The sequence below is a fragment of the Rana temporaria genome, chromosome 12, assembly GCF_905171775.1.
Source record: "Rana temporaria chromosome 12, aRanTem1.1, whole genome shotgun sequence".
Taxonomy (NCBI): Eukaryota; Metazoa; Chordata; class Amphibia; order Anura; family Ranidae; genus Rana; species Rana temporaria.
Genome location: NC_053500.1, coordinates 135,681,379 through 135,705,915, shown reverse-complemented (window position 1 = coordinate 135,705,915; position 24,537 = coordinate 135,681,379). Strand labels below are relative to the sequence as shown.

At 47.0% G+C, this 24,537-nt stretch overlaps 1 protein-coding gene across 1 annotated transcript in view; it reads left to right on the top strand.

Moving 5' to 3' along the window:
• The window catches only part of SLC9A8 (solute carrier family 9 member A8), a 47,488-nt gene extending 36,143 nt beyond the window's left edge, over nt 1-11,345 (top strand). The window contains exons 11-16 of the mRNA XM_040330857.1: nt 581-697; nt 3,483-3,565; nt 5,284-5,395; nt 7,287-7,507; nt 9,008-9,154; nt 10,349-11,345. Of these exons, the coding sequence (XP_040186791.1) occupies nt 581-697; nt 3,483-3,565; nt 5,284-5,395; nt 7,287-7,507; nt 9,008-9,154; nt 10,349-10,456 (788 nt within the window). The 3' untranslated portion in view covers nt 10,457-11,345. The remainder of the gene's footprint in view (nt 1-580; nt 698-3,482; nt 3,566-5,283; nt 5,396-7,286; nt 7,508-9,007; nt 9,155-10,348) is intronic.
• Nucleotides 11,346-24,537: the final 13,192 nt, after the last annotated feature.

Genomic DNA, 24,537 nt, shown 5'->3' with positions numbered 1-24,537 from the left:
GACTGTAATGGGCAGTAGTGGGGGATGTCAGGAGTATGGAGTCAGGCGGTGGGACCGTAATGGGCAGTAGTGGGGGATTTCAGGAGTATGGAGTCAGGCGGTGGGACCGTAGTGGGGGATGTCAGGAGTATGGAGTCGGGCAGTGGGACTGTAATGGGCAGTAGTGGGGGATGTCAGGAGTATGGAGTCAGGCGGTGGGACCGTAGTGGGGGATGTCAGGAGTATGGAGTCAGGCGGTGGGATCGTAATGGGCAGTAGTGGGGGATGTCAGGAGTACGAGTCAGGGAGTTGGACTGTAATGGGGCAGTAGTGGGGAATATCAGGAATATGGGCTCAGAGGGGGTTGTATTGTATTGGGGAGTGGTGGGGGATGTCAGGAATATAGGGTCATTGTTGACTGTAGTGGGGGATGTCAGATGTCAGGAATGTGGAGTCGGGGGGGGGGGGGGGTTGGACTGTAATGGGGAGTAGTGGGGGATGTCAGGAATATGGGGCCAGGTGGTTGGACTATAATGGGGAGTAGTAACATCCAGTGTGATATTTGGATTTAATTCTGATTGTTGTGTCTTGTGTTTTGCAGGTATAATGGCCATTCTGTTCGCTGGTATTGTAATGTCTCACTATACTCACCACAACTTGTCCCCTGTCACCCAGATCCTCATGCAGCAAACCCTGAGAACTGTAGCCTTCTTGTGCGGTGAGTTACAGTGCCATCTACTGGTAAAGGAGTGTGTGTACATGGACTGTGTCTTGAGGAGGTGCACATCCTGGATACCAAACCTTCTATGGGCAGAGCAGTATTATACAATGTGCTCTGTCCGGAGGGGTGCACCGCCTACATACGGCACCCTCTACTGGCAGAGTAGTGCCTTTTACATGAGCTGCATTCTGAAGGATGCATAGTTTGAGTACCGCAGTCTCTACTAGCAGACCAGAGTGTGTACGTGGACTGTGAAATGTGCAACCTGGATACAGTGCTCTCTACTAACAGAGCATTGTGTATACATTAGTGTCATAAGGTATGTACAACCTGCACACAGCACTTGAATGAACTAGAGTAGTTGAGTAGTGTGTGTACATTTGTTGGGTCCTGGGGGGGGGGGGGTGTAAAGATTATTTGAAGCACCCTCCCCCTGGCAGGGCAGTGTGTGTGTCCTAAGAGGTCCACAGCCACCCTCTACTGGCAGAGTAGTGTGTGTACATTTCCTGTGTCCTAAAGCAGCCGTCTCCAAACTGCAGCCTGGGGGCTGAATGCGACCCTTTGCTTGCTTTTATTCGGCACTTGGGGCAAGATTTTATCCTCTGACACAAACGATGAGGCATAATTCCCCCCACTGACACCAACAAAGGGGCTCAATTCTTCCCAGTGACACCAACGATGGGGCACGTTTTTTCCCAGTGACACCAACGATGGGACATGATTCTTCCCACCCAATGACACAAACGATGGGGCACAATTCCTCTCACTGACACCAAAGATGGGGCATTTGTTTACTCCCACTGATGCCGGGACTTTTTCTATTTCCAATGGCCACAGTCCAGCCCCCCTAAAGTCTGAAGGACAGTAAACTGGTCATTTGTTTAGGAAATTGGGTGACCCCTGTCCTTAGAGGATGTACAGCCTGGATACGGCACCCTCTGTTGGCAGAGAAGTGTCTGTACAACAGTTTGCCATCAGGGCTGGATACAGCAGACTATGTTACTAGTGTAAAAAATTTTAGGTGTCCATAAGTGTCCAATGAACAATAAAGATATATTGAAAATTCAGGTTAATTGTTGAGTGAAGTTTTTAACCGTGACTGGCAAACAAAACTCCTCCACCAGTGAAAGGATAAAAAAGCTATGCGCTTACCAGAAGGGCAAGCACTTAGGGCTTGCAGCTGGAAACCCCCAGCAAGGGTCTTTATGGAAACTGCTGCTGATGATCCAAATAATATTCCTCCAATGGTGTGGGTGGATATGGAATCCGAAAAACATGAAAGAAATATATATACAGCATATGGTGATGTACCGCAGATAACACAGGATGATGAGCACACCAGGAAAAGCCGCCACCAAATAGAATCACCAAATAAGGGGGACTCTTACCAGATATGCTAAATAGAGTACTTGTGGCCAAACCCAGCCAGGGCCTTTAGATAATCTCCAAACACGCCAGCCAACGCACACGGCTTTCTCAGACAACCATAACGGAATATGTCACCAGAAAGAAAGATGAAATCCACATAGTGAAGTATCGCAGATATAGGTTTAATAAAAAGTAGATGCACTTACATAAAAGGAGTAATGTCAGCATAAAAAATTTTGCGAGCCGGCCGGCTTCTACGAGCGCCCGTCCTTCGGGACCTAGACGCAGCACGTCAGAGCGTCTCCTCCTCCCGACGTACGTTTCGTCAGTATGTGACGTCGTCTGGGTTCCCCAGACGACGTCACATACTGACGAAACGTACGTCGGGAGGAGGAGACGCTCTGACGTGCTGCGTCTAGGTCCCGAAGGACGGGCGCTCGTAGAAGCCGGCCGGCTCGCAAAATTTTTTATGCTGACATTACTCCTTTTATGTAAGTGCATCTACTTTTTATTAAACCTATATCTGCGATACTTCACTATGTGGATTTCATCTTTCTTTCTGGTGACATATTCCGTTATGGTTGTCTGAGAAAGCCGTGTGCTTTGGCTGGCGTGTTTGGAGATTATCTAAAGGCCCTGGCTGGGTTTGGCCACAAGTACTCTATTTAGCATATCTGGTAAGAGTCCCCCTTATTTGGTGATTCTATTTGGTGGCGGCTTTTCCTGGTGTGCTCATCATCCTGTGTTATCTGCGGTACATCACCATATGCTGTATATATATTTCTTTCATGTTTTTCGGATTCCATATCCACCCACACCATTGGAGGAATATTATTTGGATCATCAGCAGCAGTTTCCATAAAGACCCTTGCTGGGGGTTTCCAGCTGCAAGCCCTAAGTGCTTGCCCTTCTGGTAAGCGCATAGCTTTTTTATCCTTTCACTGGTGGAGGAGTTTTGTTTGCCAGTCACGGTTAAAAACTTCACTCAACAATTAACCTGAATTTTCAATATATCTTTATTGTTCATTGGACACTTATGGACACCTAAAATTTTTTTCATTTATTTTTCACATTCACATATGTTTAGCGCAACTTATTTGTTTTGTTTTGATTGGATATTGTGTGTATATCACAATTTTTGTTGCAGCTTGTTTAAGTTTTAAATGTTTGTTTGTTTCACTTAGTTAGCTTAGCGCAGTATCATATTTTTCCTTTATCCATTATGTTACTAGTGTGTATAATCAATGTGCAGTGGGGTATGGGGTGTGCATGATAGTATGCAGGGTTTATCATTGGTGTGCAGTGTTTATCATTTCATACAGTGTGTATTATTGGCCTGTGGTGTTTAATTTTTTGTGTGCAGTGGATGATTCTTATGTGTTGAATGCCGATCTCTCTTCTTCTTCCTCTCCAGAAACATGTGTCTTTGCCTTTCTTGGCCTCTCCATTTTCAGCTTTCCACACAAGTTTGAGATCTCATTTGTCATCTGGTGCATTGTGAGTATCCGTCACTGTGTAATCATTGTGTTAATGTATAATACCGGGTGTTCTAGACCACCCCGTCCCCTGTGCACACAATACAATACTGGGTGTGCTAGACCATCCCATTCCCTGTACACAATATAATCCCAGGTGTTCTAGACCACCCCGTCCCCTGTACACACAATATAATACCGGGTGTGCTAGACCATCCCATTCCCTGTACACAATATAATCCCGGGTGTGCTAGACCACCCCGTCCCCTGTACACACAATATAATCCCGGGTGTGCTAGATCACCCCATCCCCTGTACACAATATAATACCGGGTGTGCTAGACCATCCCATTCCCTGTACACACAATATAATCCCGGGTGTTCTAGACCACCCCGTCCCCTGTACACACAATATAATACCGGGTGTGCTAGACCATCCCATTCCCTGTACACAATATAATCCCGGGTGTGCTAGACCACCCCGTCCCCTGTACACACAATATAATCCCGGGTGTGCTAGATCACCCCATCCCCTGTACACAATATAATACCGGGTGTGCTAGACCATCCCATTCCCTGTACACAATATAATACCGGGTGTGCTAGACCACCCCATCCCCTGTACACACAATATAATCCCGGGTGTGCTAGACCATCCCATTCCCTGTACACAATGCAATACAGGGTGTGCTAGACCACCCCATCCCCTGTACACACAATATAATCCTGGGTGTGCTAGACCATCCCATTCCCTGTACACAATATAATACCGGGTGTGCTAGACCACCCCACCACCTGTACACACAATATTATCCCGGGTGTGCTAGATCACCCCATCCTCTGTACACACAATATAATCCCGGGTGTGCTAGACCACCCCGTCCCCTGTACACACAATACAATACTGGGTGTGCTAGACCATCCCATTCCCTGTACACACAATAGAATACCGGGTGTGCTAGACCACCCCATCCCCTGTACACACAATATAATCCCGGGTGTGCTAGACCACCCCATCCCCTGTACACACAATATAATACCGGGTGTGCTAGATCACCCCATCCCCTGTACACACAATATACCGGGTGTGCTAGATCACCCCATCCACTGTACACACAATATAATACGGGGTGTGCTAGACCACCCCATTCCCTGTACACACAATACCGGGGGTGCTAGATCACCACATCCCCTGTACACACAATATAATACTAGGTGTGCTAGATCACCCCATCCCCTGTACACACAATATACCGGGTGTGCTAGATCACCCCATCCCCTGTACACATAATATAATAATGGGTGTGCTAGACCACCCCATCCCCTTTACACACAATATACCGGGTGTGCTAGACCACCCCATCCACTGTACACACAATATAATACTGGGTGTGCTAGATCACCCCATCCCCTGTACACAATACAATACCGGGTGTGCTAGACCACCTCATCCCCTGTACACACAATATAATACCGGGTGTGCTAGATCACCCCATCCCCTTTACACACAATACCGGGGGTGCTAGACCATCCCATTCCCTGTACACATAATATAATAATAAGTATTGATGCATTCCGGCCCTTCATGTCTCTGTTTGGATGATGTGATCTTGCGCCGTGCGATAATTTGGTGATGCACTTATATTGCCCGGCTAGAAGATGTTCTATAATTAATATGAATAATGTCCATGGAGTTCATTGGTGACTGTCAGGTCTCTCACAGCAGCTTTTATCACTCAGGTTCTGGTGTTGCTGGGTCGAGCAATCAATATATTTCCTTTGTCTTTTCTGCTCAACTTCTTCCGCGATCACAAGATCACCCCGAAAATGATGTGCATCATGTGGTTCAGTGGTGAGTGGTTAGTTCTCTTTTTACAGAATGCTTTGTATTTTTCTAGTTAAGAGAGAAATGTCCCAAGGACTCCAGTGGGTCCCTGTCCCAGGGGCTCAGCCTTTCAGGGACTTTCTTGGACTCTGGCAGGTCCTTGTCCTAAGGGCTTAACTGCATGGAACTCTGTTTTCCTGATACCACCATGGCAGTCCAATCAATTACTAAATACAAATATTTCCTGCCCTGTAGTAATTATAACTGTATATTGTAAGTGTCCAGTCTGTTTTTCCCTTACTATTAAGCTGTTAATATACTTGGGCCTTCCTGGACTTATCCACTCTTACTGAAAAGAACCTTTATACTTACCTGCTCTGTGTGTGGGTTTTGCACAGAGCAGCCCAGATCCTCTTCTTTCGGGCCTCACGCCGGCGCTCTTGGTGCCTCCCTCCTGCCAGGTGCCCCCTCAGCAAGCAGCTTGCTGTGGGGGCACCAAAGCAGGCACGCTCCCAAACCGTGGCTCTGTGTGTCCATTCACACATGGAGTTGCAGCTCGGCCCCAGCCCCCTCCATCTCCTGATTGGCTCACTGGCTCCCACTGCTGTTGAAAGCCAATCCAGAGTGCGAGTCCCCAGGCAGGGCTCTCGTGGACATTGCTGGATCGAAAGCCGTCTGCTGCACACAGAAGGTTTTTAAAAAAACGTTGTTAATTATTTTATTTGATTATGAGCTCGATTTTTAGGCCTTCAGAGCCCCCTCTCCTCACCTACCCCCCCCCCCCCCCAGCACCTCTTCCTTAGACCCCCCTTACCTGTATATCTAATCTCCATCCGGTCTCTTTAGTGACCTCTGCAAAAAATGCCGTCACCTTCCTTATACAGCACATTAAAGGAGAAGTATGGGTTTGGCTTTTTTTCCATATTCAAACTTACCTAGGTGGATTTTGCATCGGTCCCCCAGCACCTCTTCACTGAGAACCGATCGATCGAACACAGCCAATGGTTCAGTTCTCTCGGCTCCCCGAGCGGAGAGCTGCTCACTGTCAATTATCATCTCTCCTGCTCTGCTCCTTAACGCTCACTGGAGCGCTGGGCTGTTGAGGGGCGGGGAGCGGCCGTCTTAGGCTCTCAGCGGCTCGCTGAGGTGGCTGCAAGTCCAGGCACCTGGTGGATCCAGACTCTGAGTCGGGATGACAAGGTGCCTGGACTGATTTGTGTGACGTGAAGTCCGCTCTCTGCTGAAAACCACAGGAGGGCAAAACTAATTGCAGTCCAGTGACCCATAGGAGAAGCCCAGCCAAACGAGCTCAGGCTGGACTTCTCCTTTAACCCCTTCAATCCTCATACTTTATTGACCTGTCCTTTATCCCCTTGTCCTTTGTAGCAAGTCACCTTGTTCTTGGTACAATCCTTCGGGGTACATAATGTCCTCCTGTCCTTTTGTAGAAATTGTTCCGTTGTATAATGTGCCCCTGTCCTTTGTATGGTTCTTGGAACACACAATGTCCTCTTGTCCTTTGTACAGTGTCTCCCTGTCCTTTGTATAATCCTTAGGCTACACAATGTCCCCCCATCCATTCTATAGTGACCCGTGCCCTTTGTACAGTGTTCCCCTGTCCTTCGTATAATCCTTGGGATACACAATGTCCCATCATCCATTGTATGGTGACCCATGCCCTTTGTACAGTGTCCTTTTTCCTATATCTGGGGTGCCTTGTGCAGTCCTTGGGATATTCAGTTCATCACTTTGGATATCCGTGCTCCTGTTATTTATATCATCTACATTTTGTTTTTCCACTGAACCAGATGTGTGATTTATGTTTTCATGTCTAGTGTGACATTTTGACTTGCGGGTGCTCCTGTATGTGGGTCCCTACTGTGGTCTGTCCTAGTGACCTTGTGCCGTGTCCCTATAGGATTGCGGGGGGCCATTCCTTATGCTCTGAGTCTTCACTTGGAGCTGGAGCCAATGGAGAAGCGTCAGTTGATTGGAACAACCACCATCATTATTGTGCTGTTCACCATCCTCCTCCTGGGGGGTGGCACCATGCCTCTTATCCGACTCATAGACATCGAGGACTCCAGAGCTCGGAAGAAGAGCAAGAAGGACATTAATCTCAGCAAGACGCAGAAAATGGTGAGTGGACGTTCATCTGTCCAGACCTCTGACCTAGCTCTGTAATAGGGGAGAATGATTCCAAAGCTGTGAGATCATGGTTCTCTGTACCTGACCTCCTGTATCTGACTTCCTCAACAGCTTAGCCCAGCAGGGTTTACAGTAGGTAGGCATCGATACTGACACCAAGTATTTTTACGAGTGCTTGTGAAAATTTGCCGGACTGTGAAACCGATACTTTGCAGTGCGATTTGCGTCCATACAAAATGAATAGGTGCGAATCGCATTGCAAAGAATTGCATGCAATTTGAACAGGGATGTGGTGTGATTTCTGTTAGAATCACATGCGGTTCTCCACACCGCTCCTGTGTGAACCCAGGCTCCCTTCTGACTGTAGCTTCTCATGCCTCTTCCATGGCTTTGTCCCTCCAGCCGCCAGCAGTTTGTGCCATCACCTTCACCGTGCTAATGGTACGGACTGCAGGGATTCTAATTGTTCAGCACCATCACATGGATGGCATTATCTGTGGGTTTCAAATCCCGAAACGGTAAAGTGTTTTTTCTGATTTGGTACGGTGGGACCGGTGGGGGTGGTGAGGGGGTCCAGTGAATGGCTTGGACCACTGGAGGCTGGGGGGAGAGAGGAGCTGGAGGCTGGGGGGGAACAAAGCCATGGGAGAGGCAGGAGGAGCCACAGCCGCAGATGTCTTGGGGCAGAGCTTTGTCTGGTGTGTTGTCTTGGGGCAGAGCTGTGTCTGGTGTGTTGTCTTGGGGCAGAGCTGTGTGTGGCGTGATGTCATTGGGCTGAGCTGTGTCTGGTGTGATGTCATGGGGCAGTGCTGTGCCTGGCGTGATGTCATGGGGCAGTGCATTGCCTGGTGTGATGTCATGGGGCAGTGCTGTGCCTGGTGTGATGTCATGGGGCAGTGCTGTGCCTGGTGTGATGTCATGGGGCAGTGCTGTGCCTGGCGTGATGTCATGGGGCAGTGCTGTGCCTGGCGTGATGTCATGGGGCAGTGCTGTGTCTGGTGTGATGTCATGGGGCAGTGCTGTGCCTGGCGTGATGTCATGGGGCAGTGCTGTGCCTGGCGTGATGTCATGGGGCAGTGCTGTGCCTGGCGTGATGTCATGGGGCAGTGCTGTGCCTGGCGTGATGTCATGGGGCAGTGCTGTGCCTGGCGTGATGTCATGGGGGAGTGCTGTGCCTGGCGTGATGTCATGGCTCAGTGCTGTGCCTGGCGTGATGTCATGGGGCAGAGCTGTGCCTGGCGTGATGTCATGGGGCAGAGCTGTGCCTGGTGTGATGTCATGGGGCAGTGCTGTGCCTGGCGTGATGTCATGGGGCAGTGCTGTGCCTGGCGTGATGTCATGGGGCAGTGCTGTGCCTGGCGTGATGTCATGGGGCAGAGCTGTGCCTGGCGTGATGTCATGGGGCTGATCTGTATCTGGTGTTTAGAGAATTACAGAGAAGTGTATATGATGCCACCCTTCCTCAGAGGCTGACGCTGCCTTCTTTTTCAGGGTAACACGGTGGAGTCGGAACACCTCTCCGAGCTGACGGAGGAAGAATACGAGGCCCATTATATTAAACCGCACAATCTGAAAGGCTTCATGTGGCTTGACGCCAAATATCTCAACCCGTTCTTCACTCGCAGGCTGACTCAGGAGGTAATATAGCTCTGTTGCCCCCTTTGTGTCCCCTAATTCATAATGTAAAACTGTATATAGTATTGGGATGGGACGGTAATATTTTATATAAAAAAATTACTCAAATTCTACATACATAAATGAAATGCTAGAATTCATAATCCTCAAATTAAACAAAATAAATATATTTGTCATGGGGCTGATCTGTATTTTGTTTAATCCTCAAATTAAACAAAATAAATATATAACATAAACAATACATGTAATGAGGGGTAAGCTCCACTAGATGGCAACCATGCTTAAAAAGTGCTAATTGTGCAAACATAGTCCCAAAAAATAAGTGCAAAGATAAATATCAATCTTCCACCGCACCACCACCACCTCTGCAATACAACTCACTGGATAGATGAAATGTATAAGCAAATACACATCCAATCCATATATCGCCCAATATTCATCAGACTCCAACAGCTCAGGTGCCGGTGATCCTTTCTCTGCATATAAAGCTCCCTCCATGGAGCCTACACAGAAAATGTATATAGTGCAGTATTTGAAATATGAGCAATAGTACATAAAATAAGCAATCCACCTGGAAAGTATAAAAAATTGCAATAAAGTCACTCCAGAGGCCGCTGACCTGACTTCTGGACTCAGGGGCGTGCTGCCAGGCCCCACCTAATGCGTTTTGTGCGCACGCATGTCCTCAGGGGATCCGCCTAATATTTTATATAGTATTAGGGTGGCCACCGGGCACGTGCATCGGGGTTCCCAGTGACGCGACGGGAGCTCGTGGACCGGGAAGGCGAGGACGTCATATGGCGTCCGCCCAGAACGAGAGCTGCACCGTCGGTAGGCAAGCAGTTAATCATTATTAACTATTTTATTTTTACATAATTTTTTTTTTTTTAATAACACCGACAAATTACGCATCACTTAACACGCTGTATATTCACATCAGTCCCTGCCTTTGAAGAGTTACAATCTAAGGTCCCCGTGTCACAGGCATTCATACATGCACACATTCTAGGGCCAATTTAGACAGGAACAGATTAGCCTACCAGCATGTCTTTGGAGTGTGGGAGGAAACTGGAGAATCGGGGTGAAACCCATGCAAGCACAAGGGAGAAACTTCATGCAGATAGTCTCCTGGCTGGGATTAGAACCGAGGACCTCAGTGCTGCAAGGTACTAACCCCATTGTTTGTCTTTCATTTAGGACCTTCATCACGGCCGCATACAGATGAAAAGTCTGACCAACAAGTGGTATGAAGAGGTCCGCCAAGGACCATCTGGGTCAGAAGACGACGAGCAGGAGCTGTTATAGCCCCCCAGAGTTTCCATGCTGGCGTGTGGTGACTTGCAGAGAGTATGCGGTTTGTCCAGGTGACACTAAAAGCTGCTTTACCTGTCCATGGTGTGTTCACCCTACAGAAGGGGGGGGGGGGGATGCTTCTTCTGTGGGCTGCCCACACTGTAGACAAGTCTTTCCATAGTTGTATTTTCTCTACAGTTTCCTGATAATGTGATATTATGGAGTCCTGGCTGGCTAAGGCTCCACTAATGCCTGACCACATAACCTTTATATGTTGGAGAATTGCCAGCCTGGTCTGCGCTGGCTTGTCAGTGACAATATCCTGAATATCGCCAATGAGAAGCTGTGTCCAGAAAATGGATTGTGGGATTCTCAATGCTCACTGACACCTGACCGTACTACTACTGAGTAGGAGCCGCTAATTGCATTGGACGGGGAGGTGGACTATTAGGTAATTGTACGGGTCAGGGGGGGGGACTCTCAGGTGATGCTACAACTGGACTTTGTCTTCAATGTTAGATTTATTAATTAGTAAATACAAGAATGCACTTTGAAAAATAGTTATTTAGAAATTAAAGGGATGGGGGTTGTTTTATATTGATAATTGGGCTCCTCCCCTTGGTGCTGGGCTCCCCCTAGGCTGTTCTGTAGTAGATATAGAGGGCTGGAAATTCACGAAGAGGGTACACAGCTGTAGTGGTGGAGATTGGACATACAGCCAATCCGGAATAGGGAGACGGATGTTGGGGTTAGGTGGGGGTTTGAGATGCACCAATCAGGGAGAGAGAATACGATGTAGAGGAGGGGTTTAATACAGAGGATATTGAGGTGTGTGCTGTCAGGGCTGATGTAGCTGATTAGTGAGGTAGGGAGTGAAGCTGCAGATGTTTCAGGATCTGAACTTATAATATATTTTCTTTTTCATTCACTGAGGGACACTGGAAGTCATATACCATTGGGTTATACTGCCGCCTAGTGGAGGATTGGACACTATCAAACAAGAAAAAAAAATCTTTAGACTAGCCCAGGATATACACCTCCTATTCCCAGCATGTCCTGGTTTTTGTTCTATGGGGATGTGCATCTTCCAGTCAACTCTGCTGGGAAAATTCCCATCAGTATTTTTTTTTATGCTAGCATTGTTTTTCTACTTTTCTTGTATATTTCTTTAGCCAAGATTATTCAGTAAACTCAATATCCATGATAGCAGCTACTTTCATTTGCTTTTCCTCAACCTAGCTTTGCAACACCATAGTTGGACCCTGCTGGACTGGACTTTGCAGGGATAGCCTGGAAGTGACATTCGGCCACTGAGTTCTACTCTAGACTCTTTCTAGATTCCATTCTGGTACCAAGCTAGTCACAGAGCTCTTTTCAGGTCCAGAGTCGTTGGCATTGCCTCACTACTTTACCCTGTCATTGCCGCAGAATTGCTAGATACCATTTCAACCCTTATCAATGTGGTACACAGTGGCATCACTGTAGGGGTGTGCAGACCTTCACTTGGGTGACTTCCACCAGAGGGGTGACAACAGGGTTGCCAAGCGTCCATAAAAAATATGGCTGGGGGACGACTTTGGAACTGTGAATGTGCCGGGCTTGGACATGCTCAACCACTTTTGACCGGACAGGCACATGCGCAGTGAGTTAGTGACATCATGGCGCTGCCCAGCGCCATGTTTGAATGAATGTCAGCACAGCAGTTTGCAAGAAACCCAAGTCCTGACCCGGAAACCAGATCCCGGCCCATAAAATCCCACCACCATGCCACTGTGAGCAGCACAGACATGGAGTCCCAGAGACTGGACCCCTTCCATGCACCATCCATCCATGGCTGCTGGAGACTCCCACGTAGCAGTATGGCTATAGCCACAATCTCTGGCTGTCTCTTGTATCACGTCTGCACAGTCTCTGACGTCTCTTGTATCCTCTCTGCAGTCTCTGGCCATCTCTTGTCCACTATCTCTGGCTAGCTCTTGTATCATGTCTGACCGTCTCTTGTATCCTCTCTGCAGTCTCTGACCATTTCTTGTCCACTATCTCTGGCTATCTCTTGTATCATGTCTGCACAGTCTCTGACCGTCTCTTGTATCCTCTCTGCAGTCTCTGACCATCTCTTATCCACTATCTCTGGCTATCTCTTGTTATGTGTGGGTGACGCCATGTTTTACCGCACCAGGTGACACCAACCCTAGTAACACCACTGATGGTACATACTACTTTGCATTTGAAGGATCAGCCTGTTGTCTCCAGTTTTCTAGTATCCAATCTTCCCGTAGGGGGCAGTATCACTTGACAGTTTGACTGTCGATTTCCAAGAAAAATATTTTATGGTTAGTACAAAAATTCTATTTTTATTATTTTAATATTATATATTAATGACTGCGAGCGATTCTCATGAAGGTTATATTGTACGATGAAGAACAGAGGCTGTTGGGGTGGGGGTGGGGATGGGGGGTGCACTGCTGATCATTTTGTGGATCACACATTTTGCACATTTACTGCCAAATCCGACGGTTGACATTGTGACAATTTGTATTTATTGACATTCATGATTGTGTCTGATGTTATTTAATGTCTTTGAAGTAAGTGAATGCTTTCGGAGTTTTCTAAAATAAAAACATTTCACCGACAGGAGCGTCTTCCTTGGGTTTTGTGTTACTCTCGGGGGTGGAAGACAATGATCACTAATTCGTATTTCTTTCAGGGGGTTCCCTCATACTCATTGCCAGAATTCCCCAATATTGATTGGAGGTGGGAAATGGTGATGGGTCAGGGCCGAGATTGGGGATTTCTTCATAAGAAATTTGAGTTCTTGTTTGTTGACGTTTTTCTGGACGGTGGAAATGGTGCCCGTACGGTGGAATCCACCGCAATCCAGTATTGTCAGTGGATGGGACTTTCCACAGGATTTTGATTCCCTCCCCACCCTTTGCCCATTCTGTCAATGATTACCGCCAGTCTGTCTACTTTTCTTTGTCCTTCTGGTAAACGTGGTAATTTGGGGGAATAGCTGGAGAAAATTGGCAAAAGAAAGAAAAAGCCACACATAAATAGATTGTGCCATGAGCCCTTACCAAATCACCTGACCTTCTGCTCCACCTACATCTGCCTGAAGCTCTGCTTCACCTGCCTATACCCAACTCTTTGCTCTAACCTCATCCCCATACTTTACAAACGGCAACTGCCTCAACCTATGACTGACCTTATAAGCGGAGTTCCACCCAAAAATTTAACTTCTGCTTTTCCGGCTCCCCCCCCCCTACAGTGTCACATTTGGCACCTTTCAGGGGGGGGGGGGAGCAGATACCTGTCTTATACAGGTATTCTCCTCCCACTTCCGGGACCAGATACCCAAGCCACCCGCGGGTATTACGCCCCCTCCGGCACCTTCAGCGGCACCTTCCGGCACCACACACGGGACCCAGAAGACAGCATGGGCCAGTGGGAACGCGCAGCATGAGTCTCGCATGCGCTGTAGGGAACCAGGAAGTCAAGCTGCAATGCTTCACTTCCTGATTCCCTTACCGAAGATGACTTTTATTAATCAGACACTCACTTATCTCAGGTTCCAGCAATGCGGGCGTACGTAGCCCTGCTTGTCTCCCTCTCCTCTCTGAAGCACCGGCATTGTGACTGTGTGCGCCCGGCTGTGGCTTCACAGCCGGGCACGCACTGCGCTGCGCGCCGTGATTAGCCGGGCAATGACGTGTCACAGATGATTGCCAAGAGGGAGGGGGAGAGGTGAACTTCCTTCCAGCGCCGTGCTGCCCCGAGAGGAAGTGGGAGCTGGAACCCTCCCAAAAGAGGGTCCCGCAAAAAAAAAAAACCCCCCCCCCAAAAAAATGACATGCCAAATATGGGAAGAGGCAGATTAGGAAGTTCCGCAGAGTAACCGCCATTTCTGGTAAGTAAAACATTTTTTTGCAGGATTTTGGTGTCTTTTTTTTCTTTTTCTTTTTTTTTCTTTTAGGGTGGACCTCCACTTTAAGGTGAAAAAAACCTGGCAATGACGCACCCCCTCCAACATCATCATTTTACTCACCTGAGCCCTGAATCTGCTGTGCGCGTCCCCCGGCGTCCTCTTCTCCTCGGAGTCTGGCTGTCGGTTGGCTAGATTGATAGCAGTGCAGCTATTGGCTCGCACTGCTGTCAATCACATGTAATGACGCGGCGCACCAGGGGGCGGGGCCGTGTGATACAGTTGGCGGCTATGGCCGCCAGCTGTATCACGGGAGCGCGCCCGCAAGCTAACATCGTTGGGAGAGCGCTTTCCATGAAGGGGGTTAGCTGATGCAGGGAGGAGCAAAGACAGCCACCGAGGGACCCCAGAAGACCAGGATCGGGGCCACTCTGTGCAAAACGAGCTGCACAGTGGAGGTAAGTATAGCATGTTTGTTATTTTTTTAAACGGTAACCTTTAGTGTCCCTTCAATTTAACTAAGGGGCTTTTATTAAGAGAGCCCATCTATGCCTACTCTTTCCATCCATATTTGTCATTCATAGACTCTGTACTACAGCTTCTATGAATGGTAAACGATCTATGAATTGTGGACGGGTGGTTGATCGATAGCTCTGCCCCTCCATTCTTAGATTCTGTTCCATTCACAGCACTGAGACCAGCCAGGCCAGCACTGAGACCAGCCAGGCCAGCACTGAGACCAGCCAGGCCAGCACTGAGACCAGCCAGGCCAGCACTGAGACCAGCCAGGCCAGCACTGAGACCAGCCAGGCCAGCACTGAGACCAGCCAGGCCAGCACTGAGACCAGCTAGGCCAGCACTGAGTACCATGAGGCCAGCCAGCCAGGCCAGCACCGAGACCAGCCAGCACAGCACTAGTACCAGCCAGCACAGCACTAGTACCAGCCAGCACAGCACTAGTACCAGCCAGCACAGCACTAGTACCAGCCAGCACAGCACTAGGACTAAGAAAGATGTTTACTAACAGAAGAGGAATTAGCACAAGGGACATATCCTGCTGGCTATATGTTATGTCCCTTTGCTGATTTTTCTGTGATTTTTGTCTGCAGTTAGCCTTTAATATTTCAGCACACAAATGAACTCAAATCTAAAATTTGATACAATAGAAAAAGTTTATTTTGGATTTGTTAAACAAAATAAATAAATATAAATACAGTATATAAAATAAATAGGTTTTGTGTGTAAAAATAAATAAATAGGGGAAATCAGGTTCCTTCAATGTGATTGGTCAGAGATTTAGTTATTGTGTTTTCTCATGAGAGCTGAAAGTCGGGACGCGAGTAGTAGAATCCTCCCGATCTGGGAATGGACGGTTCTCCAGGCGCACGCATCGTATCCCTGTGGGGAATAAGAAAAGAGGTGTTAGTGTGGGGATGCCATGGTACATGAGGGTGTAACATTGCAAAATGGGCATCTCCGCCTGTGCTGGGCTTCATGTCACAGGTCTGTGTGACCCAGAACTGGGTGGACTGAATTCTGTATTTTTTGGTTGGGGGTAAAGTTTAAGGCCTCATCTTAACCAACACCAAGGGTCCCCATACACTGTACAGTCCCAGTTATACAAACATTTAGATTAGGGGCCTCCAAACTTTTCTAACAAAGGGCCAGTTTGCTGTCCTCCTTACTTTAGTTGGGCCGGATTATGGGCAGTAAGAGTTGAAATTGTCCTGGCCCCAGCATAAGAGAGAATAAACATTGCCTCAGGATTGGTGGTCAGTAGGAGGAGAAATAGTGCCCCATTGTTATCAGTGTGAGGACTAGTGCCCCATTGCTGGTGTCAGTTGGAAGAATAGTGCCCCATCATTTGCATCTGTGGGAGGACTAGTGCCCCATCATTGGTGACAGTGGGAGGAATAGTGCCCCATAATATGTGTCCATAGAAGGATCAGTGCCACATCCTTGGTGTCAGTGAAAGGAATGGTGCCCCATCATTTGCGTCTGTGGGAGAACTAGTGACCCATTATTGGTGTCAGTGGGAGGATCAGGGTCTCATCATTGGTGTCAGTGGGAGGATCAGTGCCTCATCATTGGTGTCAGTGGAAGGATCAGTGCCTCATCATTGGTGTCAGTGGGAGGATCAGTGCCTCATCATTGGTGTCAGTGGGAAGATCAGTGCCTCATCATTGGTGTCAGTGGGAAGATCAGTGCCCCATCATTGGTAACAGTGGGTGGAATAGCGCCTCTTATCAGCGTGGGTAGTAGGGTGACCACATTTCCAACCTACCATTCGGGGACACCCTCCCTTCCCGAAAATTAGCTTGTGCTGTAACGAATCACAGCACAGTGATTGGACACAAGAGGCGGGATTTATATTCTTCAATCACAAGTAGGGGGTGGGGATTGTGCTCCTCCAGGCATTCCCAGCCAGGACAAGTACTGTCAGTGAGTAAAGCGGTGATGGGGCAGCCTTTTTTGGGGGCATCAGATTGGCCCGGGGAGGGGGGGGGGTGTGTCAGATTCATTCCGGGACACTGTATTGTCCTGGAATAAATGTGCTCGGGACAGACCTGCAAAATGCGGGACTGTCCCGGGCAATCCAGGACACGTGGTCACCCTAGTGGGTAGCAGTGCACCAAGGGCCACATAAAGGGAAGTAAAGAGCTGCAGTTTGGAGAACACTGCTATAGAGAACTTTGCCAACAGAGAGTATTGCACAATAGTGTGTTCATGTATACCAAGGATAACTACAGTACCAGAGAGTACAGCATGCCATCAGAGAGTTCCAATTATATCACAGAGATCTATGGTAACAGGAAATGCAGCATATCGAGTGCTATGGGGTTAGAGTGCTCTGCATGTTACTAGAGGGTGTTACTGGGATACTAGAGAGATCTTTGGTAAATGAGAGCGCAGCATACAACCAGAGAGTGTTCCTGTGATATCAGAGAGAAGTATTGCAATAGAGTGCAGCATACAACCAGAGAGTGTTCCTGTGATATCAGAGAGAAGTATTGCAATAGAGTGCAGCATATTAGCGGAGAGTGTTCCTGTGATATCAGAGAGAAGTATTGCAATAGAGTGCAGCATATTAGCAGAGAGTGTTCCTGTGATATCAGAGAGAAGTATTGCAATAGAGTGCAGCATATTAGCGGAGAGTGTTCCTGTGATATCAGAGAGAAGTATTGCAATAGAGTGCAGCATATTAGCAGAGAGTGTTCCTGTGATATTAGAGAGAGATGTTAACAGAAACTGATGTGATAGCTGCAATGGTGCCAGAGAGACGTAGAGGTCACTGAATGAAATGCAGCACTCCATGCAACTGGAGGTAGTATTGCCATTACATGATGGAGCCACAAGGGGCGCTTAGGGACGTTGATCGTTTTTGATGGCTTCCTGTTTGGTCTCTTAAAAATTAAAGCTGAACTCCGGGAAGATTGAATGTTCTTGCTTGCAGTGGGGAATAAACTGCTGTTTTAGGTTTAGGGGGCTTTACTATGACCAGGAGTTTTTGTTGATCTCCAGATTATTTATTCACTATGTATAAATGAGAAGGGTATTTTTTTTTTTACCTGCTCCTCTAGGATCCTCTGCAGGGTGTTGAATCTTTTGCTGATTCCCTCTCTGAAGAGCTGGTTCTCTGCTCCCTCTGGGATCTGTAAGAAAGAAAACATCAATATACAGTAAAACCTTGGTTTGAGAGTAACTTGGTTTGAGAGTAACTTGGTTTGAGATCGCTTTGCAAGACGGGCACATTTTTTAAATAAGTTTTGCCTTGATATACAAGCGATGTCTTGATATAAGAGTAGCGTCATGTCACAACTGAGTATAAAAGAGAAGAGAGGCGCCTCTAAGTGTAGCAATTTGGTTACATTTAATGAAGGTGCAACATTTAGAGACTCACATGGTTGATGATTAAAAGAGGCACATCTAAGTATGCAGGCATCCGGGGTAAAGCTGTCCACATAGACCATCCTCCACACCACCATTGATGTCATCCCTTCCACGAGCCTCGCTTTCAGATTTCTCTACTGCAGGGTAGTCTTCCTGGTCACGATTGCAGACTGACAGCGGTGGTAGCCAGCGGTGAGGAGGTCGGTCTATGTCAGGGATATGCAATTAGCGGACCTCCAGCTGTTGCCAAACTACAAGTCCCATGAGGCATAGCGAGACTCTGACAGCATCAAGCATGACACCCAGAGGCAGAGGCATGATGGGACTTGTAGTTTGGCAACAGCTGGAGGTCCGCTAATTGCTTATACCTGGTCTATGTGGACAGCTTTACGCCGGATCCCTGCATACTTAGATTTGCCTCTTTTAATCATCAACCACGTGAGTTGCTAAATGTTGTACCTTCATTAAATGTAACCATATTGCTACACTTAGAGGCGCCTCTCTTCTCTTTTATACTCTGGAGCTCCTGCTGGATTTTGCTCCTAATCCCCTTGTGGAGTCTTCCATTTGTGGATGGACATTTTATGGTAACACAACTAATCACATTGCTATAATCTTTTTATATGGACTATAGGCTGAAGGACCCTTGAATAACTGGTTGTGGAACGAATCATTTGAGTTTCTATTATTTCCTATGGGAAAATGTTCTTTGATATACAAGTGCTTTGGATTACAAGCATGCTCCTGGAACTAATTATGCTCACAATCCAAGGTTTTGCTGTATAACTCTACTGCCTATTCATGCCTAGTGGGGGACAGGCTTGCAGGGTCACCTGGACACTTACACAATCAGACAGTTGCTGCTGCTGTTGGTGATGGAGCAGTGCCTGAAGCCTCTCCCAGGCTGGCTTGTGGTAGTCCGGGTTGCTGTGGTTTGTTCTGTAGAACTGGATGGTTTGGTTGCCAACTTCACGGACAGCAATGGCTGCAGACTCAACCTGGAAGAAGCAACAAAAAAAAAAAAAAACATGAAATCACATGAAGCCAATATGAAGTGTATTTATCAAGTGCCAGGAGATTCCTAAATTTTACAGCAAAAAAAAAGATTCACCAACTGCTGGAAAAAGACTAGCCTGACTACTTGGTGTATGAGGTGACTAGCTGGGCACCGGGCTTGTGATATTGGTAGGGCACAAACCATCACCAAAGGGCTGTTGTCCGCACTGAGCGTCATCCCAGCTCTGGGGATCTTCTCGTCTGATGTCAATCCTAAAAGTCTTCCTACCAGCAACTCCTCCCAGCTGTATAGTACTTCTTCATAGACTTGTGAAACCCCTCACCAAAAATGGCCTTCAAAATCTAAAGGCCCATACACACACGATCAGACTTTTTGACAACAAACTTCAATATGACCAGGTTTTTCAAACAATCAGACCCTGTGTACGCTCAATCGGACAAACTTTTTCGGTTTACATCGGACAAAAGTTCGCTCTGCAAACGGACAAACTTTCCGGCAACAAAAGTCCTATGGTGCAAAGTCCTGCCGTGTGTACAGAAATCCATCGGACTTAAAGGGGTTGTAAAGGTACAATTTTTTTTTTCCTAAAAAGCTTCCTTTACCTTAGTGCAGTCCTCCTTCACTTACCTCATCCTTCCATTTTGCTTTTATATGTCCTTATTTCTTCGGAGAAATCCTCACTTCCTGTTCTTCTGTCTGTAACTACACACAGTAATGCAAGGCTTTCTCCCTGGTGTGGAGTGTCGTGCTCGCCCCCTCCCTTGGACTACAGGAGAGTCAGGACGCCCACTAACACACAGCTCCTTTCTCTATCTGCAACGTAGAGACCGTCCTGACTCTCCTGTAGTCCAAGGGAGGGGGCGAGCACGACACTCCACACCAGGGAGAAAGCCTTGCATTACTGTGTGGAGTTACAGACAGAAGAACAGGAAGTGAGGATTTCTCAGAAGAAATAAGGACATTTAAAAGCAAAATGGAAGGATGAGGTAAGTGAAGGAGGACTGCACTAAGGTAAAGGAAGCTATTTAGGAAAAAAAAATTGTACCTATACAACCCCTTTAAGTCCAAAGTACAAACACGCAAGTTGGAACCAATGCAAAAGATCAGACAACAATACAGAAGTTGACCAAAGGGTGGCGGTAAAAAGCTGAAAAAACATGTGATTTTGGGAAAGTTTGTTGAAAAAGTCCTGCCGTGTGTATGCATACCAAGTTCACGGCCAACGCTCTTCGAACAAAAATCCACGGAAAAGTTGGTTTGAAGTCAGATCGCGCGTATGAGGCTTTAGCATCATAATGTAATGATATACAAAGGAGACATGAGAAATCCTTATACATAGACCACATCTCTTCTGACAAAACAATGGAGTGTTTGATGCCACATACCTGAGTATGAGTAATATTGAAAAGCGAGTCAATATTGAAAAGCGAGTCATCGAAGTTGTGTAGAAGTTGTGTCTTCCCTTGGCAGATTGGGCCATTTATATTTGCAGGAACCTATAATGCAAAAAAAAAAAATTGGTGTTTATAAATCATGGTTATGATCTGTCAGTGACAACATTGCTATAAATTCTTATATAACTATGAAGTCAATACATTCACACACAATGTACAGGAGAGATAAGATTTGGATATGAAGATGTAGATGGAGCCCAGTGGTGTTCTGCACTAGAGCTGCACCATTCTGGCCAAAATGAGAATCACAATTTTTTTGCTTAGAATAAAGATCACTATTCTCGCGGCGTAAAATCTTTCACGTTATACAAAAAAAAATTGCGCTAACTACTGGTTAGTTTTTTGTTTTTTTTACTTCATTAACTGGTTAACGCCCGCCGCATGTATATGTACGTCCACAGAATGGCACGTATAGGCATATGGGCGTACATGTACGTCCCCGCCTTTCCCGGGGTCGGGGGTCCGATCGGGACCCCCCCCCCCCGGTACATGCGGCGGTCGGAAACCCGTGGGGAGCGATCCGGGACGAGGGCGCGGCTATTCGAATAGCCGCCCCCTCGCGATCGCTCCCCAGAGCTGAAGAACGGGGAGAGCCGTATGTAAACACAGCTTCCCCGTGCTTCACTGTGGCGGCTGCATCGATCGAGTCATCCCTTTTATAGGGAGACTCGATCGATGACGTCATAATGTCGCAATCACGAAAAAAATCGATGATCGCCGCCATTAGTAGTAAAAATAAATAAATAATAAAACTATCCCCTATTTTGTAAACGCTATAAATTTTGCGCAAACCAATCAAACGCTTATTGCGATTTTTTTTTTTAACCAAAAATAGGTAGAAGAATACGTATCGGCCTAAACTGAGGAAAAAATGTTTTTTTATATATGTTTTTGGGGGATATTTATTATAGCAAAAAGTAAAAAATATTGCATTTTTTTCAAAATTGTCGCTATATTTTTGTTTATAGCGCAAAAAATAAAAACCGCAGAGGTGATCAAATACCACCAAAAGAAAGCTCTATTTGTGGAAAAAAAAGGATGTCAATTTTGTTTGGGAGCCACGTCGCACGACCGCGCAATTGTCTGTTAAAGCGACGCAGTGCCGAATCGCAAAACCTGGTCTGGGCCTTTAGCTGCATAAAGGTCCGGGGCTTAAGTGGTTAAAGTACAGTAAAACCTTGGTTTGAGAGCGTTTTGCAAGACAAGCAAACATTTGTAATACATTTTGACTTGATATATAAGCGATGTCTTGATATAAGAGTAGCGTCATGTCACAACTATATATATATATATATATATATATATATATATAAATAGTATAAAAGAGCTCTCAAATTTTTGTTGGCGGAAATTCCGACAGGAAAAGTCCAATGGAGCCTACACACGGTCGGAATTTCTGACCAAAAGCTCACATCGGACTTTTATTGTCGGAAATTCCTGTGTGTACGGGGCATAAGGTTCCACGGAACCCTGGTGGAGAAAGGTTGATGTAGACAGCCCCCCCCCTTCATTCCCTCCAATATTAAAGGGGTTGTAAAGGTAAAAGTTTTTTTACCTTAATGCATCCTATGTATTAAGGGAAAAAAACATCTGACAGCACCGCCCCCCGAGCCCCCGTTTTACTTACCTCACCCCTCGAAAGTCCTGTGCACGTTCTCGTCCTCCTGTTCGGTTCCCAGCCTGGCCGTTGATTGGCTAGGCTGGGCGGATTGATAGCAGCGCAGCCATTGGCTGGCGCTGCTGTCAGTCACAGCGGATGACGCGGCGCGCCGGGGGGTGGGGCCGAGTGATAGAGTCGGCGGCTATGACCGCCGCTGTATCACGTTGCGTGCTCGCAAAAGCTTTCCACCATGCGAGGGAGCTCGCATGAACGTGGAAAGCTTTTGCGAGGAGGAGCCGAGACAGCCGCCGAGGGTCCCCAGAAGACACGGATCCGGGTCACTCTGTGCAAAACGAACTGCACAGCGGAGGTAAGTATAACATGTTTGTTATTTTTAAACCAACAAAAATCTTGCCTTTAGTGTCCCTTTAAGGGCTAAAGCTGGCCATACACAGTTCGATTTGTGTACGAACATTCATAGAAAAATCAGGGTGGGATGGACTGAGAAAAACAGTAATGGGTACCACACCAAGTAATTGTAGACATAGATAGATATAGATGGGATAATGGGTATGGAGAGAAAAGATGAGGTGTGGTACAAACTCATCATCTGGTTATATAAAGACGTGTCAGATACTGTAGATCAGACTCCCCCCAGGGTGGGATGGACTGAGAAGAACAGTAATGGGTACCACACCAAGTAATTGTAGATAACGAAGATAGATGGGATAATGGGTATGGAGAGAAAAGATGAGGTGTGGTACAAACTAACCTAGTTATATGAAGACATGTCTGATAGTGTAGATGAGCCCCCCCCCCCCCCCTCTCCCGTCCAAGATGGGACAGAGATAGAATAGCTGTACATAGAACCACATTAAGAGATTGTATGTAGAAAACAGAGATAGGTGGGATTATGGGGATGGAGAGAGATGAGGTGTGGTACAAACTCATCATCTGGTTATATAAAGACATGTCACATACTGTAGATCAGGGGTCTCCAAACTTTCTATATAAATGGCCAGTTTACTGTCCTTCAGACTTTAGGGGGGCCGGATTGTGGCCATCGGGAGTAGAAAAAGTGCCAGCATCAGATGGAGTAAACAATCTCCCGTCTTTGGTGTCAGTGAGAGGAATTGTGACCTGTCATTGGGCCCCATTGTTAATGTCATTAGGGGGAATAGCGTCCCATTGTTTGTGTCATTAGGAGGGATTATGCCCTATCTTTGGTGTCATTGGGAGTAATTGTACCCCATTGTTGGTGTCATTGGGAGGAACTGTGGCCCATCTTGTGTCATTGGTCTCATTGGGCCCCCTTGTTGGTGTCATTGGAGGTAACTCTGCCTCTTTGTTTGTGTCAGTGAAAAAAATAGTGCCCCAGGGGCCGGATGAAAGCAAGCAAAGGGCCACATCCGGCCCCTGTGCCGCAGTTTGGAGACCACTGCTGTAGATGATACTCTCCCCCTCCAGGGTCGGACAGAGAGAGAAGAGTAGCATAAGAAGCAACTAAGAGATTGTACGAATAGATGAGACGATGGGGATGGAAAGTGGTGCAAACTCACCATCTGGCTAAATGAAGACATGTCCGATACTGTAGATGAGACCCACTCCCTCCCCAGGGTGGGATAGAGAAAGAAGAGCAGTATGGGGACCACACCAATACATTGTATATAGACAACAGAGATACAGGGGATAATGGTGATGGAGGGAGGAGATAAGGTGTGGTACAACCTCATCATCTGGCTTTATGGCAGATATTGTAGTTGAGATTTTCATGGTGGGGTCACACCATGAGGTTGTATGTAGACAACTGAGAGGATATGGATGGAGAAAGGGTGAGGTGTGTTATATGAAGACTTAACAGATACTGTAGATGAGACCCCCGGGATGAGATGACGAGAGATAAGCAATGGGGAGCACACCATGAGGTTGTAGGTAGACAACTGAGATTATATGGATGGAGAAAAGGTGAGGTGTGTTATATGAAGACTTATAACAGATACTGTAGATGAGACCCCCGGGATGAGATGACGAGAGAAGAGCAATGGGGAGCACACAAAGATGTAGATAGACAACAGAGATAGATGGACTTAAGAGATTGGAGAGAGGAGATGTAGGGGAACTCACCATCTGGTGGAAGCTGCGCAGAATCTGTTTGGACCATTCTCCTTGGTTTCGATAGAGCCATTTGCAGGTTTGGGCAGAGACGAT